A 19,092-nucleotide genomic window follows, 5' to 3' on the forward strand; every position below is an offset into this window, starting at 1 on the left:
CTCTACTTCTGTAGTCGTGGGCACCTTGCTGAGATTTGGTCTAGATGTAATGAAATGAGGTCACCACATGAAGGTATTTAGTATGGACTTAGCAAGAGAAAGCAGAGTCGCTTACCTGTAGGGGGCGTTCTCCAAGGACAGCAGGATGGCAGTACTCGCACATGGGTGACAACAGCAGAACTTTTACCTCAAAGTTTCCAGAATTTAGCACATGCCGTGTTGCAAATGCTGTGCACGTGAGCCCCCCTCTTGCCATGGTGTAATTGGCACAACCTCGTAGGCTGGGCCCTATGGTTTGCGCCAACAACAGGTGAGTGAGTCTTGGCAGAGGCCACACTATGACAATCCACAAGGCCATGGCAAAAGCTGAGAGCTTGACAGGAGCGGAGCAAGGCTGAAGACCTGGAACAAGGCGACCTTCTTACTAAGGTAACGTTGAGTAGCATGGCCGGGGTTTAAATATCGGCTGTGAAACGTCATCGGCAAACATTGCGAGAGAGGTTTCCCTCCGCAGGACCGCACGCGTGCCTAGAGGCAGAACAGAAACAGTGTTTCCTTGCTGCAAGGAGTAGCAGTGTTGGACCGGTGGCATCTGGGTGAGTGAAGCTGCTCGCTGGACCTCCCCACAAGCGGCAAACATAACAGTACCCCTTCCTCTAAGCCTCCTCCTCAGACCTCTTCTCTTCAGTTTCTGAGGAGATGAAGGAACCTCTTTACCAACTGGGAGCTTGGGGGTCTTGTCATAGGAACCAGAGATTCTTTGGTTTTGGGCCTTGGACTGAAGAACCATTCAAAGCTGAAGACTTGGGCAAAGATAAGGCTGAAGGCTTGGATGAAGACAGGAATTGATTCTGATCTGCAGGCAAGGATCCTTTAGTAGGAAGACGATGTAAATCAGAACTTGAGTAGGAGCAGGGCAGGTCTGGTACTTCTGGAAAGGTGGTTTGAAGCAAGGTGCCCGGAGATAAGGATGAGAGAGCCCAATGATCCTGGCAGGACAGATTCCATTGGTCAATCTGTAAGGCATTGCAGTCATTGGACAGCTGATGGAGTCAGAGCCAAGGTAGTCCAAGTACAAGGGGGCTGGAGGCCTTAGATAGCGCACAGAACTGAAGATCTTCTCAGTGAGACCCAATCCGCATGGTAATAGGCAAGGAAGCTGTGGTCATGCGACCAGATAGAGGTTCTCCATAGACAGATGAAATGACACAGGGGGTGGTTAGGCTGGTAGTAGGGCAGCCACATTGGCAGAGCAGTGATTCCTGGATAAAGCCTATGTTACCTCATGTTCTTTGTATCCGCCTCATGGCAATTGTTCAGTTTTATATGTAAACCGGTGTGATATGTATCCTATACAGCCTTCGGTTCCAGGATGGGCTGTGAAGGATTCGGAGGTCAGGAGGACTCAGGAGTGATCTGCAGGAGATCTTTCTCTCACAAGCTTGTTCCTGGAATCTCAGATCTATAGGAATAACCAAGGCAATAACTGCTTTGAGGGATGGAGGGTGGTCCCGCGCTGCTAGTTCATCCTTTATCCTCCCGGATAATCCTTGCCAAAAAATGGCCTTGATGAATATGAAGAATTTCTGTAGCAGCAGATGAATGGCAACCAGGCTGGTCAAAAATCAGGTGTTGAAGAAAGTTATCCAAGTTCATCTTGTTCCCACAAGGGAGAAGCTCAGGTGAGAGCAGGACCGTCAAACAGGGAGAGGAAATAAGGTCTGAAAAACAAATGAGCTGGCTGTAACTCAAATTGCATCTTGCAAACATTGAGGAACCCTCTGCACCCCTTAGGATCACCACCGTACCTCGGAGGTGGTGGGAGTTGAATCATGGATTCCATGGGCCAGATAGGTGCCGGTGCAGGCTTCGCCAGTGCTGGAACTGGAACTGAAGCCGGCCATTGGGCTTGTATCGTATCCAAAGGTTGGAACAGGGTCTGTAGTAATCCGTTGACTTGATCAAGTTGCTGCTGGGCCTGCTGCATGACCCGGTGCAGGAGACCATTCAATTCAGTTTTTTGCTCCTGCATCTGGGAGGCCAAGGCAGCGGGGTCGCGTTCACCGAGCTCATGGCCTCAGCACCCTGTTGTGAAAGACATGAGCGTGAGCCCCTCTCGCCGTGGCAAAAGTGGTGCAACCTCGTGGGCGGGGCCCTAAGGTTTGCGTCGATGGCTGGTGACCGAGTCTTGGCGCGGGCCAGGCTATGACAGCAGCCACAAGGCTATGGCAAAAGCTGAGGGCTTGACGGGAGCAAGGCAGAGACTGAAGCGGAGCAAGGCTGAAGCGGAAGACCTGGAACAAGACGACCTTCTTGCTTAGGCAATGCTGAGTAGCATGGCCGGGGTTTAAATATCCGGCTGTATGACATCATCGGGAAGTGTTGAGAGAGAGGTTTCCCGCCCCGGGGTCTACATAACCTGGTGCGTACTGCACACGCCTAGAGGCAGGACAGAAGTGGTGCTTCCTTGCTGCGAGGAGCGGTAGTATCAGACCAGCAGCATCTGGATGAATGAAGCCGCTTGCGGGACTGCCCCACACGCGGCAAACGTAACATCCTGCTGGGCATGTACAGCATGGCACACTGCACTGCATCTATGCGGGGGCTCTTTCAGCCTATTGCGTAAGCTTAAAACTTAGAGCACCAACTCCCAGGGGAGGTGGGCAGGTTTTGTGAATACTGACATCCAGCTGTCCTCGGAGAGCACCTGCTACAAGTAAGCAGGACGGCAGGCCTCACAAATGGGGAATTCCTAGCTACAGACAGCCCCCAAGTGAAAAAAGGGGAACCAAAAACACTGCCGATCGGCACAAACTGTTTCTCTTTTCTTTGGTGGGTACAGGCCATTTTTGTATTATTTGCTTTAAGGGGCAGCCCTAGGAAGGAGTGGAGATGGGCTCAACATCTCAGGGAGATTTCACAGGACACACTGACTGAACCTGCTGTCACTTCGGGAGTCCCTGTAATGCAATGTGACTGTGACTGTGTGCATATTTCCTTCAAGGAGACTGATCTGAGGTGGGCTACTGGCCAAAGGCATTGCTAGGCACTTAAAAGACTGGGGGCAGAAGCCCATGGGTCTTGGGTCCATAACGTCACCCCCTCCCCTGAGATTTTGATAATTAAATTCAATAATCACGGTCAGCACCCTTGCCTCCTTGCCCTCCCCTCCCAACACAGCCAAGAATGATCTTGTAGAAATACAGGATACTAGTGTCACCCAGCCCATGCTGACCTTATGGGGACAGTTTGAAAAATCGGCACCGATCTCCCTGGAAGTGCCAAAGGGATACGGTGTACTGGCTGAGTCTTACACAAACCACTGCTGGGCTGCCATGTGTTTTCTGCACTCCACACCTTTGTCACACTGCTTCTGAGGAAGCTGTTCTGTCACTTCCCTGAACTGCTTCAGAATACCCGGTATGCATTAGCCCATGAAAGGCTGACAGGACGCTATGTAGGCACTTTACTGGCACTCCTCAATACCAGAACCGAAGAGGTAGATGGAAGGAGACAGATAAAAGTCTCTTTCCCTGGATTTTCCAGGTGCTCAATGCCAAGGAGGTCCAATGCTCTCCCAATACTGAGGCACCGCCGAATACTGACACAGCTCCTGGGTCCTGTTGATTCAAGAGAAAAGACTGCAGTGTGTAACCTGAAACCAAACTTTATTAGAGAAAGACAGAGACAAAGGGACAGGGACCAGAACAAAGCATGAGGAAATAATTTGTCCCGGGGAGTAACACAGGTCTACACAATCATATTAACACCCAGTTACTCAGCTCTCACAGCAGCGTGCATTGTATTATAAACCCTCCATATTGACCAATCAGAGCATATTCAGAGTGATGTTTTTAGATAAGTGCAGTACATTTGATTTGAGTATGTATTAGACCAATCAGCTAATGAGTCTGGGGTGTCGGCTCATTGCATTCCAGCACGTAGTCAGGGTTCTCTGCTTTCTTTGTTTAAAACTAGTATTCAGGAATACAGCAGAAAGAGGTGCCTCAGAAAGTCAGTGCATAAAACTACATACAGTCCCCTGATGTTGATGCCTTCACTGCCAATGAGCCAGACTTACGAATCGTGAAGGACTTCTCCGTAAGCTCGAGTTGGGATCAACCCCCCCCCCCCTCCCAGATGTCATGGACACACAAAGGTGACCTCCCTGAGCGTCGTGGTTGGCCCTCAGGCAGAGGAAACAACAATAATCAAAGTCAGTCTTTCTATCTTTCAGGAAAGAAACAAAAATGAATAGCACAGTGAAAGCAAGACTCAGTGATGGAAGAAAACACAATCAATGCCTGTGCACCGATGAAAAACAAGAAAACTCACAACCCAACTGAGAACCTACCTAGGGATTTACCAAGATTACAAAAAGGACCACAAAGCCCCATGGAGAACAAATTCTGCCCTCACAAGAAGAACCTGTGGACCCTTGGAGCAGCAGGAGAGAGAAGCTCCATAATCTATGGGCTCTGCAGAAATAATGAGACCGGAGGACCCCCTCCCCACATAGATGCAGGGCAGTATGCTGGCTGCACATGCCCAGTAGGGCATGCATAAAGTTCTAGAAACTTTGAAGTAAAAGTTCTATACAATGATATGTGTGCCTGAGCTTGAGACCAACATGGAGACGGCAAGTGGTTGATTAGTTATTGTTCTATGTTCCATGTAAAATAACCCCGGTCTAACCCCCCAGACCAGGGCAACCTTTTCGTTACTTGTAAACCGGATTGATTTGTATTGCATACAGGAATTCCGGTATATAAAAATTAAAAATAAATAAATAAGTGACCCAGAATCCTCTGCTACCTTAACCTTTCTGGCTATGTGAACTTTAAATGTCCTACTGAGCCTGACCTGCAGGAATGCCAAAAACACCTGGACAGCATTTGAAGCTGGCGACAATTTGTGATGCCTAATTATAGGGTCACAAGAGCAGAAGGCAACGGTCAGACCCTCAGGCTAGAATGTCGATTACAGGGGCATCTGTAAACACAGCCTAAGATATGAAGATTGCGCTGAGCAGCAAGATTTTAACAGAACAAAGGATTATCTAGAGTAATGGTAAATGGGCCCCAACTTGGAGAACTGGTCAGGATAATTTAGGGATAACCTATCATGCTGTTGACATGACAACCTATGTAGATGATACTCCAGGTGGTCATGCAACTTAAGAATTTCCAACCTAGTACTGTATTGTATTTTACCTATAAAAGAAAGACCAGTTCATGTATACAGACGAGATACTGGTTGCCAGTTTGTCAGAGAACTGGCAGCCAGCAGCTCAAAATAATACTTATATTGCTCAATAAAAAATTATACTTTCTACAAAATCTAAGGATAGTATTCTTGTGACCGTTGAGAAGCACTATAAGTGTTTTTGGTGCATGACAATCAGGCTCTATCTGATGATGTCACCCATGTGCAAAGACTGCCATCCTCCTTATCCCTGGAGAAATATTATTCTCTCCCCATGTTATCTTAGAGAGCTATTAAAACTGAAGTTTTTATCAAATTCAAATCATTTAAAGGTTTCTTCTCCTTGTGGATCCTTTTGTGTTGTTTCAAGTTATCTTGTTGACTGAAACATTTATCACATTCAGAACATTTAAATGGTTTATCACCTGTGTGTATCCGTTCATGTTTTCTCAGGTTGCCTCGTTGACTGAAACATTTATCACATTCAGAACATTTAAATGGTTTATCACCTGTGTGTATCCTTTCATGTTTTCTCAGGTCACCCCTTTGTCGGAAACATTTAACACATTCAGAACATTTAAATGGTCTCTCCCCAATGTGGGTCATTTCATGGTTTCTCATATCATCACTGTTACTGAGACGTTTATTACATTGAGGACATTTAAATTGTTCTACTTTGTGGGTTATTTCGTGTTTTTTCAGGTCATTACTATATCTGAAATATTTATCGCAGTCAGAACATTTAAATGGTTTCTCTCCTTTGTGTATTCTTTCATGTTGTCTCAGATTGCTACAATGAGTAAAACATCTCCCACATTCAGCACATTTAAATGGTTTCTCTCCTTTGTGTAGCCGCTCATGGATTCTTCTGTTTCCACTATTAGTAAAATATTTATCACATGCAAAACATTTAAATGGTTTCTCTCCCTTGTGATTCATTTCATGTCGTCTCAGGTTGAACTTCCGATGGAAACCTTTATCACATTCAGAACACTGAAATGCTTTCTTTCCTGTCTGAAATGCTTTGTTTATCCTATGATTTGACATCGCAGGAAAGCTTTTATCACTCGCCATATACTGTAAAGTTTCCTCTCCTATATGAATTAGCTGATGAATACTCAGTTTTGATCTGCATGCAAAGTATTTTTCACACGCCGTACACTTTAATGGTTTCTTTTGCATGTGAAATTTTCGATGTGCTAAGAGGTTTTTTTTATGAAAGGCTCTTTTCTCACTTTCAATAGCTGTAAAATTTTCTTCATTTCTATGATATTGTTGGATACATGCGTGGTTTGATGTCTCAGTGAACTTGTTCCCACATGCAGACTTTTCTTGATGCTCAATAGAATGTGAGCTTACGGTGAAGTGTTCCCGAGTATTAGCACTTTGCAATGGTCTCTCTTCTTCACAGAGTCTCTGAGCTTGTACAAACTGTGAGCAGTGGTTGAAATCTCTCTGTTTTTCTGTATATTTATTTGTGCTCTCTTCTTTTTGGATTATTTCGTTCACCTTATTTGGCATTATGTTACTGCTACCTCTTTCACAGCCAGCTGAAGGATCTGGGCTGGCTCTGGAGAGGTCTCTGTGTTTCCATGCCTCCTTCGGCTGCTTATCACATGCTCTCTGACTCGTTCTATTGTTCCTGAAGTCATCATCTGTTCAATAAAAAAAATGAGTGTGATCATTAACTTTGCAGCTATGACAAAAGACATCGATAGGAAAACTTGTGGATGGCCTCCTCCCCGAAGAGATGGTAAAAGGTGCCCTCCCCTGCTCAACACGGTATATTCCCACTGCTCTCCTAGTCCCCTAAACAGAGCAACGATGAATCCCCATCACAAGTCCTGACCCACACCCAACTTTGAAAAAAACTCAGCCCCCCCAAGGCCCCTGCCTCGCCACCCTCTGGCATCCACTGAAGCAGGAATTCCCAATCTTTTCGGCTGCTTGAACCTTTTGTCAACCTCCAAAAAAATGTTCTGGACCCCCAGGTCCAGACTCATAACTCTCTCTCTCTCTCTCTCCCTAAGTCTGTCCCCATTCGTCTCCTCTCCCTCAAGCCCATTCTCTCCAGCACTCCCTCTCACTTCCCTTTTCTCAGCCTGTCTCCACCAGGCTCTCTCCCCCTCCCCAACCTCGGGAGCCCCCATCAGGTTCTCTCTCTTCCTCCCAGTCAGTCCCCATCAGTCTTTCTCTCCACCACACCCTTTCTCCCTCAATCTATCCCCACCAGTCTTGTTTTCCTATTTCCACCAGTTTCTCTGTCTTCCCTGTTAGTCCCTTTTGCTTTCCCTCCAGCTTGTCCTCAAGTTTCTCTCTTTCTCTCTCTCTCTCCACTCTGTTCTCAGCAGTCTTTCTCCTTCCAGCCTTTCCCCACCATATTTCTCCCAAACCTGACTCGTCAGTATCTATAGCCCCACCCCAGTCTGTCCCCATCTGTCTCCTGCTTGCCTCTTACTCCATCCCCACTGGTCTCTCTCTCTCTCTCCCCAATCCAACCCCCAGTCTCTATTTCTCTGCCCAGCTTGTCCCCCACCAGTTTCTCTCTCTTTCTACCCAGTCAAACCACTCTCCCCTTCCACCCCAGACAGTCTCTCCGCTAGCCTTTTTCCCCATCCCAGTCCAGTCCTATCACTCTCTCTTCTCACCAGCCTGTCTCTACTACACTCTCTCCCCAGCTTCCCAGTTCATCCCCACCAGTCTCTCTTTTTTCCCCATTTCCAGTCCATTCCCACCATTCTGTCCCTCTATCCCCAGTCCATCCCCAGTACCCTCTCCTCCTCGCCAAAAAGTCTCTCTTTCTCTGTCTCTCTAGGTCTCTCTAGGTGTCATAGTGGATAACACATTGAAATCGTCGGTGCAGTGTGCTGCGGCAGTCAAAAAAGCAAACAGAATGTTGGGAATTATTAGAAAGGGAATGGTGAATAAAACGGAAAATGTCATAATGCCTCTGTATCGCTCCATGGTGAGGCTGCACCTTGAATACTGTGTACAATTCTGGTCGCCGCATCTCAAAAAAGATATAATTGCGATGGAGAAGGTACAGAGAAGGGCAACCAAAATGATAAGGGGAATGGAACAACTCCCCTATGAGATAAGACTAAAGAGGTTAGGACTTTTCAGCTTGGAGAAGAGACTGCTGAGGGGGGATATGATAGAGGTGTTTAAAATCATGAGAGGTCTAGAACGGGTAGATGTGAATCGGTTATTTACTCTTTCGGATAGTAGAAAGACTAGGGGGCACTCCATGAAGTTAGCATGGGGCACATTTAAGACTAATCGGAGAAAGTTCTTTTTTACTCAACGCACAATTAAACTCTGGAATTTGTTGCCAGAGGATGTGGTTAGTGCAGTTAGTGTAGCTGTGTTTAAAAAAGGATTGGATAAGTTCTTGGAGGAGAAGTCCATTACCTGCTATTAAGTTCACTTAGAGAATAGCCACTGCCATTAGCAATGGTTACATGGAATAGACTTAGTTTTTGGGTACTTGCCAGGTTCTTATGGCCTGGATTGGCCACTGTTGGAAACAGGATGCTGGGCTTGATGGACCCTTGGTCTGACCCAGTATGGCATTTTCTTATGTTCTTATGTTCTCTCCCCCCCTGTCACTTATTGTTTCCGGACCCCCAGCAGATGGCTGCCGACCTGCCACTCCTGCTTACTGAACGCCTAGCCACCACCGATCCCTCCCCCTACCACTGCTTCTGTTTTCGGCCCATGCAGGCCACCACCGATTCTACCACCACTGCTGCTGCTCTGCTTTTTTTTTCCCCCTTGCCTGCATCCTGCAGTCCCTTAACACTGTCTCATGGGCCACGAGGGGTCCACGTACAGCAGGTTAGAAACCACTTCTTCAACTGCAAGTCAAGGTCTTCAGGGGCAGGTCCCTTTGCTTCGGTCGAATTTTGGTGCCAGTGGGGCAGGAGTGAGTGCCCATCGCTCCTGCCCCTGAAGACCTCAGCTTCCCCTGTGGTGAAAGGGTGAGCTAGGAGAGTGGAACTTTTACAAAGTCAGGTGCGAGGACTGGGGATTCTGTGAGCGGGCACCAGGCATGTGTACTAGGTCCAAAGAGCACATACTGAGCCCGACTTACAAACCTATCCGCAGTACAGCATTTATGCATGTAAGTGGGCGCACAGAGATCGATGCTAGTATTTCAGAAAGGGTGCAGCAGGAGGCTCACAGCTCATAAAATACCATGTATTTCTGCTCCGAAAGCATGCGTGTAGGTTTCGGTACACATGAATACTTCCAATACAAGGAAATGCATTCTTTCTTTATCTATTTTGTAAACACATGCGTGCATATTTTAAGGCACTTAAAAACATACATGTATGCGTAACAACCTTGATTATTATATGAGGAGGCAAACAGTTTATAAAGCACGCCCGGATGCCTGTTTGAAAATACTCGCACGCATTGAAATCACAATTTCGCGGATACCTCCACTACTTCACCCAGTCCTTCTCCGGGTCACCTACATCCTCCAGCTCTTCTCCCTGAGCCCCCACCAGTCCACCTTGACCTCCCGCTCAAAAACTGCAGGCAACAGGCAAGTCTGTTGTCACTTGCGCCAGTCAATTCGCAGGTGTAAAAGTGTATACATACGTTTGGTAATGTAGACGCGTATATTTCTTAGCAACTACCACGCGTACCTCTGAACCCTGCCCCGGCACGAAATGGAAAGTACATGTGTATTCTCGATGTACCCGATAAAAACACACATTCCAAACCTATAGAGCAAATTTTCCATACCAAAAGAGCACCAACTCCCAGAACTCAAATCATATGAAAGACAGCACTACCAATACTACACTTGGCCCCTCAAAACCAATACACTTCCTATGGGGAAAACAGAATAATTCAGACTTCAGCTGATCCCTATAGAGAAATTAAACACTAGTAAAACACCTCACCCCTGTCACATCACACACGCAAAGACAGACCCTCATCTAATACAAACTAAGGAATCACAAATTAGAAAAAGAAGTATGCAGACAAACACTGAACTGGAAATAGCAGGAAGCCAGGCTACATACAGTGCAAAACTGGAGAAAGAGAGACAGCAATGTACACAGATATTACAGATAGAGATTAGGGATGTGAATCGTGTCCTCGATCGTCTTAACGATCGATTTCGGCTGGGAGGGGGAGGGAATCGTATTGTTGCCGTTTGGGGGGGTAAAATATCGTGAAAAATCGTTAAAAATCGTTAAAAATCGAAAAAATCGAAAAAACCGGCACATTAAAACCCCCTAAAACCCCCCCCCGACCCTTTAAATTAAACCCCCCCCCCTCCCGAACCCCCCCCCAAATAACTTAAATAACCTGCGGGTCCAGCGGCGGTCCGGAACGGCAGCGGTCCGGAACGGGCTCCTGCTCCTGAATCTTGTCGTCTTCAGCCGGCGCCATTTTCCAAAATGGCGCCGAAAAATGGCGGCGGCCATAGACGAAAAAGATTGGACGGCAGGAGGTCCTTCCGGACCCCCGCTGGACTTTTGGCAAGTCTCGTGGGGGTCAGGAGGCCCCCCACAAGCTGGCCAAAAGTTCCTGGAGGTCCAGCGGGGGTCAGGGAGCGATTTCCCGCCGCGAATCGTTTTCGTACGGAAAATGGCGCCGGCAGGAGATCGACTGCAGGAGGTCGTTCAGCGAGGCGCCGGAACCCTCGCTGAACGACCTCCTGCAGTCGATCTCCTGCCGGCGCCATTTTCCGTACGAAAACGATTCGCGGCGGGAAATCGCTCCCTGACCCCCGCTGGACCTCCAGGAACTTTTGGCCAGCTTGTGGGGGGCCTCCTGACCCCCACGAGACTTGCCAAAAGTCCAGCGGGGGTCCGGAAGGACCTCCTGCCGTCCAATCTTTTTCGTCTATGGCCGCCGCCATTTTTCGGCGCCATTTTGGAAAATGGCGCTGGCTGAAGACGACAAGATTCAGGAGCAGGAGCCCGTTCCGGACCGCTGCCGTTCCGGACCGCCGCTGGACCCGCAGGTTATTTAAGTTATTGGGGGGGGGGGGTTCGGGAGGGTGGGGGATTTAATTTAAAGGGTCGGGGGGGGGTTTTAGGGGGTTTTAGTGTGCCGGCTCACGATTCTAACGATTTATAACGATAAATCGTTAGAATCTGTATTGTATTGTGTTCCATAACGGTTTAAGACGATATTAAAATTATCGGACGATAATTTTAATCGTCCTAAAACGATTCACATCCCTAATAGAGATGCGTATTTCAATCTCTAAACTTAAAATGCTTTTCTACCTTTTGTTGTCTTGGCATTTTATGTTTTCTAATCAGTTTGGTCCTGTTTATTTGTTTCTGCTGTCAGTGCCTTCTTCTTCTTCTCCATTGTGCTTTTCTAGGGCCTTCTTTCCATTTTCTGTTTCTTCTGTTTGCTTCACTTCCCCCCAATCATCTGTCTCTGGCATTGATCTTTTCCTTTCATCTCATTTTTCTGTTGTTCTGATCACTCATAGCTGGAGTTCACTTTTCCCTTCTCCCCTCCAGTTTTCACCTACCCAGCCTATCACCCCCCTAATCCTTCTTCCCATTGCTCCCCTCAACTCTCCCTCACCGACCTCCAGCGATCTGATTCCTTTGTCATTATCCCATAACTGATGCTTCATTTCCATTTCTCTCATCCCCCACTGTCCCTAAGCTGATTCTTCCCAATGATCCTCTTCAAACTCTCCTATACCCATCTCTTAACCTCTCTCTCCTTGCCATTTCTCTACAACGTTTGTTGTTTGTGCTCTCTCTCTTTTCCCCAATTTTCCTTCTCAGTCCTCAGTGTCTCCCTGTTTTCATCTTTTGCCTACCTACCAGCTTTCTATCTCCTACTCTCACCCTCTTCTAGCCCTCCTTCCTCTTCTCACTCACCTTCTCCCCATTTTCTCCAGTCTTATCCTTCCCCAGGCCCCCATTTCCACTGGCTGCATTCACCCCATCCCCAGCTCTCATCTACTTTCTGTTGCATCATCATCCCCTCATCAGCTTAAGCTTATTTTCTGTTGCTCACCCCCTCCTCTGGCTCTAATCTCTTTATTCTGCCACCTCAGGTCCTCACTCCCTCTTCATTCTCTCATCCCTAATACCCTCTCCAACATCCTCCATCCCTATGTCCCCCCTTTCTCTCTCTCTGCCTCCCTTCTTCCCCAGACTTTTTCTGCCCTACCCCTGATCCCCTGAACTCTCTCAATATTCCCTCTGCCCAAATGTGGTCCTCTCTCCCTCGGTTCTACATGTCCCAGGCCTCTCTACTCTCCAGTCCTCTCTCCCTCTATTTGTGGTCCTCTGTTTCTCTCATCCTGAGTCCTACCTCTCTGTCCTGGGTTCCGCTCTCCCATTTCATGCCCAGGGGTTTATCGCCCTATCGGGGTCGGGCTGCCCATGGTGGGCCGGTCATTCGCATCACATGATATATATATATTTTTTTTTTTTTTTAACTTCCCAGCCAAAGAGAAGAAGAGGGGCTGCTGCAGCCCAAAGGGAAACTGGCGGGACCGCTGCAGACAGCCGTGCGGGGCTGGGAGAGAGGCCTGCAAGGCCGCGGCCGGAAGAAAGGCTGAAAAAGAGGACCGGGAGCAACTGCAACAAAAGAGGATCAGGAGCAGGGCCTGCGTGACTGAAAAGAAGAGCAGGAGCAGGGCCCATGCAGCTAAAGAGATCGGTAGCAGAGCCCGCACAGCTTAAAGAGAGGATCGGGGGCAGGACCCGCGCGAATAAAGAGAGGATCGGGAGCAGCTGCAGCCTGCGCGGGTGAAAAATGCAAGAAAATGGCTGCCGCTTACACTATCCGAGGGAATAAAGCACGAGTGGTGCTTCAGATCGTGTATGTGGTGGACGCAGACAGCATGTGTACATAAAAGCCTGTGCATGTGTGTGTGTGTGGGGGGGGGGAACACAGAACATGGATGTAAGAGCACATATGTGTATATGGGGGGGAACAGACCAACTGTATGTGTGTGTGAGAGCGGATGTGTTACGGAAGCCAGGGGCCAGAGAGCGTGGGTTTGTGTTGGGGGGGGGGAGATGGGGACAGAGAGTTTGTGAGGAATGCATTGGGAGACAGAGAGTGTGTGGGGGGGCATGGAGGACAGACAGTGCATGTGTGTGGGGGGGGCCATGGGGACAGATAGAGTATGTGTATGGGGGGAGAACAGAGAGCATGTGTTATGTGAGAACCTGTGTATGTGTGTGGGGAGGGAAGAGAAAGATTATGTGCCCCCATCCTGCCTCTGCTAACTAATCCACGACAATTTCAGCAGGACTGGAAATCAAAGTTCCCAGGTATGGGGAGAAGGTTCCTTAAATCCTTATTAGTTTTAATTACTGCGTGTCATTTGATGTGTCTGCTGTTTTGAAATATTTTATCACTATTTGTATATGAGTTTAATTATTGGATTTTATTCTTTTTGTCAGCTGTTTTGAAATGTTTCTTTTTTATTGGTATGGTGTTACTATTATGATTGAAGTTTTATGTTGCACTGCCTACAGGGTCTGGCTTGTTGCTCTAAGTTCAGTTTTTGTCTACAAGTTTCTATTTATACTTTATGGTCTCTTTATTCTGTATTTGGTCTGCGTGACCGAGATGAGGTGTTCTGCTAGCATGAAGTTTCTGTGTAAGGATCTATAGCAGCCTGACTTGTTCTGCTTTTCTAATAGGAGGTGTATTGGTGTTTTAGGGCCTGGCGTAATATTTATAGTGTTTCCTTTTCATAGTTAGGGTTGTTACTGGTGGAGTGCTGGCAGTTGGTGCTGTTTTGGGAGTTTACTATATTGTAATTGTAATTTAGTTTACTCATAGCTTTCTGAGGGTCAAGACCACACCCAATATGAGTTACAATTGACCTAAGACCATATGGGTTCCAAGTGTCTTGTTTTGGCAGGGTTTTCTGCTTGACACTAGTAATGCGTGTAAATGTAATATGTATGTTGTAAGTGATATTTTTATCTCTATGACCTTTTCCATGTAAAATATTTATTATAAATGCATAATTTTAAATTGGGTATGGGAAGATCAGGGAGCGGGGGGGTGTCCAGGCTATAAGTTTCACCCTTGCACCGGCCCTGCCTGCGAGGCTGCGGCAGAGCCCATCCTGAGAAAGAGTGCGTGTCTTTGTGGGTGTCAGGGTGCATGTGCCAATAAAGTTTCTGCAATCTACAAATCTGTTTGTGATTGGGGTGTGAGTGTCTGACACTGGCTGGCAGCGTCATTTCTTGCAACTAATTCAAGAATCAGACCAGGAATCCAGGATATATCTCTATAAGAGATATAAGCAGATGTGTAGGGGACCCAACCAATTTGCATGGATGGAACGGGGGCTGCAGCTCTGCTCACCCCCGGTCTAGAATGTCCTCAACTTCTTATTTAGGAAAAATGAAGTTTATTTTGGAGATATTTTGGCTCAATTCTACTAGGATCCAGGGCTGACTTGGTGTGCTTTTGGGAGCTGTTGACACATGTGCTGCAGGGAAAGTGCATGAGGGCCTCAGATACCCCATGGGCCAGTTTTGAAAAAAAAAAATCCCCCGGGCTGATATTTTCCTGCCCCCCGCCCCCCGTTCATGCCCCTATCCTGAGTCCTTTCTCCATCTCCCCGTTACTCCAACTCCCTACGGAAAGTCTCTCTCGCCTCTCCCTCATTACCACATATACTGTCGATCTCCTGCTGGGTGTCCCCCAAATCTCTGTACTTTCAATCTTGACCTCCTCCCACCCCCCACCGTGGCTGTATTCCTACCTCTTTTGGGTGCCCTGGGGTCAGACGTGGCAGTCAATAGCCTATCTGCTTTCTCTGCCACGTGGTTTCAGGCACGTGATTCCATAACCTCACGGCTTATACTGTAAGACCGGCTCGGCATGGGAGCGGAAGCTGATAATGCTATTGAGCGCCCCTTATCTTTGCTACCATAGGCCTGACAAGGGAGGCATGGAGGAATGAATGCCTGACCTACCTGGCTTTGGACAAGTTTAGCCTCCTCAAGCCTTGCCTTACACAGGGCATCTATGACCTCTGCTGCCGCCCGGCCCACCAGCTGACAAGCCCGAGGCACCCCCTTGTCTTACGGCACCCTGGGTGACTGCACAGCTTGCCCTACCCAAAGGCCAACCCTACCCAAAAGGCAGCCCTGCCTGGTCCCGGCACTGTATGCGAGTATAAATCAAATAAATAAATGAACATGCTGATGAGCTGATTTGCATGCAAATGCCCCTGGAGGCAGCCAAAGTATTTTAAAAAAAAAAGGATTTTTTTGTAAAATACCTCTGGGAACAGGCCCTACTGCCAATTCCCCTCCCCCCCTTTTCTTGTTGACTAAAAATTGATGCCCCCAGAGCCTACCCACCCCCACCCCCAACCACCCTCTCAGCCTCCCCTGGATTTTCCAAAGTAGCCCCGGTGGTCTGGCTGGGGCCTGGAGCATCCCCTAGGCTCTGGACCCAGCCGCGGAAATTTGCCAGAATAGTGCCAGCTGCTGGTAGCTTGCCTTTGCCCTATCACGTGGTAGGAGTAAACACAGCACCAACATGGGAAATGGTCACCACCGGGTCTGGAGCTTCGGAGGCGCTCCGGGCCCCCGGAAGACCACTCTGGAAAATCTAGGAGGGAGACAAAGGGTGGGGGGGGGGGGGGGTCCTGTCCTCTGAGGTATTTTACAAAATTTTATTTTACTTCGTCTCCCTCCAGGGGGCAGTGGGAGGGTTGGGATGGGGGAAAATCCTGAGGGATTTAGGAAGCAGCAGAGCCAAATATCGCTGTTTAGAAAGTCCCGTGGTGTTTCCCCCTCTGGGAAAAGCGCTGCAGCTTTAGTAAATGAGGCCCTGAGAGAAGGAAGAAGCACTGAGGGATAGGAGGAAGGATGAAAAAATAGTCCCGGGGGACGAGAGAGGGGAGATGATGACTCGGGGGGACGGACAGGTACACGAGAAAGAAGAGAAAAACAGGGGGGGGGGGGGAAAGCGAAAAACTGCAGAAGGGTGGAGAGTGAAAGACTGGAGAGGAGAGGAGAGAAGGCACCTTTGGGAAGAGAGACAGGTTGTAATGAAATGATGCGGGACGGTAGGACAGGAATGAAAGGCAAAAAGAAAGATCTACAAATGAAAACAAAAGCTGAAATAATTAATATAAAAATAAATTATCCACAGCAGAAAGATTAGAAATCAGAGGGCTTGGTTACAATGCCTCAGCCTAGCTGTGTCTGGCCTGCAGGAGGTTTCCTTCCTGTGAGAAATGTTTGGGTCAACTCATCACTAACTTTAATCCAAATTACACAACCTGCTTCATGCACTTCACATGTGCCTGCGACGGGCAGGTTTCCTTCTTCCTCAGATCCCTGGGGTTCAATCCTGAATCCTTCTTGCTTAAATCGGATTAAAATGTCAGGTTTGACATCGGAGGAGCCTGTAATAGGAAAAGATACTTAAATCTGTTTAGAAAATTCACCCCGGAACCTATATCAACAAGGCAAATGAACTCAATATTTTTTTTTTTTGCTGTTTTCACAGTGTAGCGTGAAGAAAGAGAGGCGCTGCTGCCCTGATCATCATCAGGAGTCTATTTTAGCAGGGTAGGCAACTCCATTCCTCAAGAGCCACACATTGGCCTGATTATCAGGATATTCGATATACATTTATTATTAGTATCCTAATAACCAGACCAGCATGGCTCTTGAGGAATGTGTTAAACAATCAGGACACTGCTAGAATGAAACAGAAACGTAAACCAGGAGACAAGGTGTTAATACATTTGGTGTCTGGTTAGCACAGGACAAGCACTTTAATATCTAAAGAAAATTAAAACATATTGTGAAATAGTATTTGAAGATGAAAAGGAAATAACATATCATAAGACTGTCAGGAGGAGATAAGAACTCAAAACTGGAATGAGGTTATTTAGAGTATTGTAGATGACGATAAGCAGTGCCAAAAACACAGCTAAACTGTGACATCCCCTTCTGGGTGTGCAGTATTGAGATTTAGTGCCACTTCCTCTCAGAAGGAACCAGGAACAGCCTCGTTGATAATTAACTTTCCCCATGACTTTGAGTGACTCTGCAGTGGGACACACTCCCTCTGTAAAGTCTATTTAAGACTTGAAGTGGTTAGGACAGCTCTGCAGTGCTATACACTTTCTCGCTAAGAAGCTGAAATGCAAGCATGCAATGACTTTTTACATTTATTGTATTGAAATGCTTCTTTCATGCAAGCAGTACACCCTGACCTGGACATTTCCCATCCAGATTGATGGTTGTGGTTGGTGGTTACTGCTACTGCTACTGCATAAAAGATCAAGGAGATTTCTGCCACAATTACTTTATGGGAGAGGAAATAAAAGAAGACTATTTTCCAGAGGTGATCTGGGAAAATAAAGCCCAGTGAGTCTGACTTCAGTGCTGGGAAAAATCGTGGAATCTATTATAAAGGACAAAATCACAGAACATATACAAAGACATGGTTTGATTGAACACAGCCAGAATGGCTTTACCCAAGGGAAGTCCTGCCTCACAAATCTGCTTCATTTTTTTGAAGGGGTTAATAAACATGTGGATAAAGGTGAACCAGTAGATGTGGTGCATTTGGATTTTCAGAAGGTGTTTGACAAAGTCCCTCATGAGAGGCTTCTAAGAAAACTAAAAAGTCATGGGATAGGAGGTGATGCCCTTTTGTGGATTACAAGCTGGTCAAAAGACAGGAAACAGAGAGTAGGATTAAATGGGCAATTTTCTCAGTGGAAAAGGGTAGACAGTGGAGGACCTCAGGGATCTGTACTTGGACCAGTGCTTTTCAATCTACCTTATAAATGGGCTCTGACCGACGGCCCGCAAATGCGCAGTAGAGAGCAGCTCTACCGCGCATGCGCGGGCGAGCACGTCGGTCAGAGTCGAGCGTGCCCGAAAAAAAAAATGGCGCTGGGGCCGCAGTAGCGGCGGCGGTGAAAAGCAGGAGTGGCAGCGGCGAGAAGCAGGAGTGGGAGGAGCAGTAGCGGCGGCAGCGATGAAAAAAAATGGCGCTGGGGCAGCAGGAGCGGCGGCGGTGAAAAGCAGGAGTGGCAGCGGCGAGAAGCAGGAGTTGGAGGAGCAGTAGCGGCGGCAGCGACGATGAGCAATAGTGGCGCCGCGCGCGCGGGAGGGCCCCCACCCGGAGATCTTCCGTCTGCCGGTTGTGGATGATCTGAAAGGGAAGGGGATTGAGAGAGGGGGAGTGACATAGGAGAGAGTGAGGGGAAGGGGAGGAGGAGAGAGAGAGTGGGGGGGAGGAAGGGGTGGGGGGGGAGGGGGGGGAGAGGGAGGGAGAATAGAGGGGGAGAGGGAGGGAGACTAGAGGGAGGAGGGAGAATGAGGGGGAGGGAGTGGGAAGGAAATGGACCGAAAATTTTTTTTTTAAATGTAGCCCGTTGTTACGGGCTTAACGGCTAGTATATTTATAAATGATCTGGAAAGGGGTACAACGAGTGAGGTTATCAAATTTGCAGATGACACAAAATTTTGCAGAGTAGTTTAAATCACAAGCAGATTGTGATAAATTGCAGGAGGACCTTGTGAGATTGGAAGATTAGGCATCCAAATGGCAGATGAAATATAATGTGGACAAGTGCAAAGTGATACATATAGGGAAAAATAACCCTTACTGTAGTTACCCAATGTTAGGTTTCATGTTAGAAGTTACCACCCAGAAAAAAGATCTAGGCATCATAGTGGATAATGCTTTAAAATCATCAGTTTAGTGTGCTGCAGCAGTCAAAAAAGCAAACAGAATGTTAGGAATTATTAGGAAGGGAATGGTTAATAGAACAGAAAATATCATAATACCTCTGTATCGCTCCATGGTGAGATTGCACCGGTTGAATGCTCTTTCAGATAATAGAAGGACTAGGGGGCACTCCATGAAGTT

The 19,092-nt window shown here is 47.5% G+C and overlaps 1 protein-coding gene across 1 annotated transcript; it reads right to left on the reverse strand.

Moving 5' to 3' along the window:
* Nucleotides 1-4,782: 4,782 nt before the first annotated feature.
* Nucleotides 4,783-16,928, reverse strand: LOC115085971 (oocyte zinc finger protein XlCOF6.1-like). Its single transcript, XM_029592553.1, has 2 exons — nt 16,478-16,928; nt 4,783-6,860 (listed from the first exon to the last, which is right to left on the reverse strand). The coding sequence occupies exon 2, from the start codon at nt 6,724-6,726 to the stop codon at nt 5,488-5,490; it is 1,239 nt and encodes a 412-aa protein (XP_029448413.1). The 5' UTR covers nt 6,727-6,860; nt 16,478-16,928; the 3' UTR covers nt 4,783-5,487.
* Nucleotides 16,929-19,092: the final 2,164 nt, after the last annotated feature.

This window comes from Rhinatrema bivittatum, chromosome 2 (genome assembly GCF_901001135.1).
Source record: "Rhinatrema bivittatum chromosome 2, aRhiBiv1.1, whole genome shotgun sequence".
NCBI lineage: Eukaryota > Metazoa > Chordata > Amphibia > Gymnophiona > Rhinatrematidae > Rhinatrema > Rhinatrema bivittatum.

What these genes read in the sequence shown, in the direction of transcription:
- LOC115085971 (XM_029592553.1), bottom strand. Translation starts at nt 6,726, where the DNA reads ATGCCAAATAAGGTGAACGAAATAATCCAAAAAGAAGAGAGCACAAAT.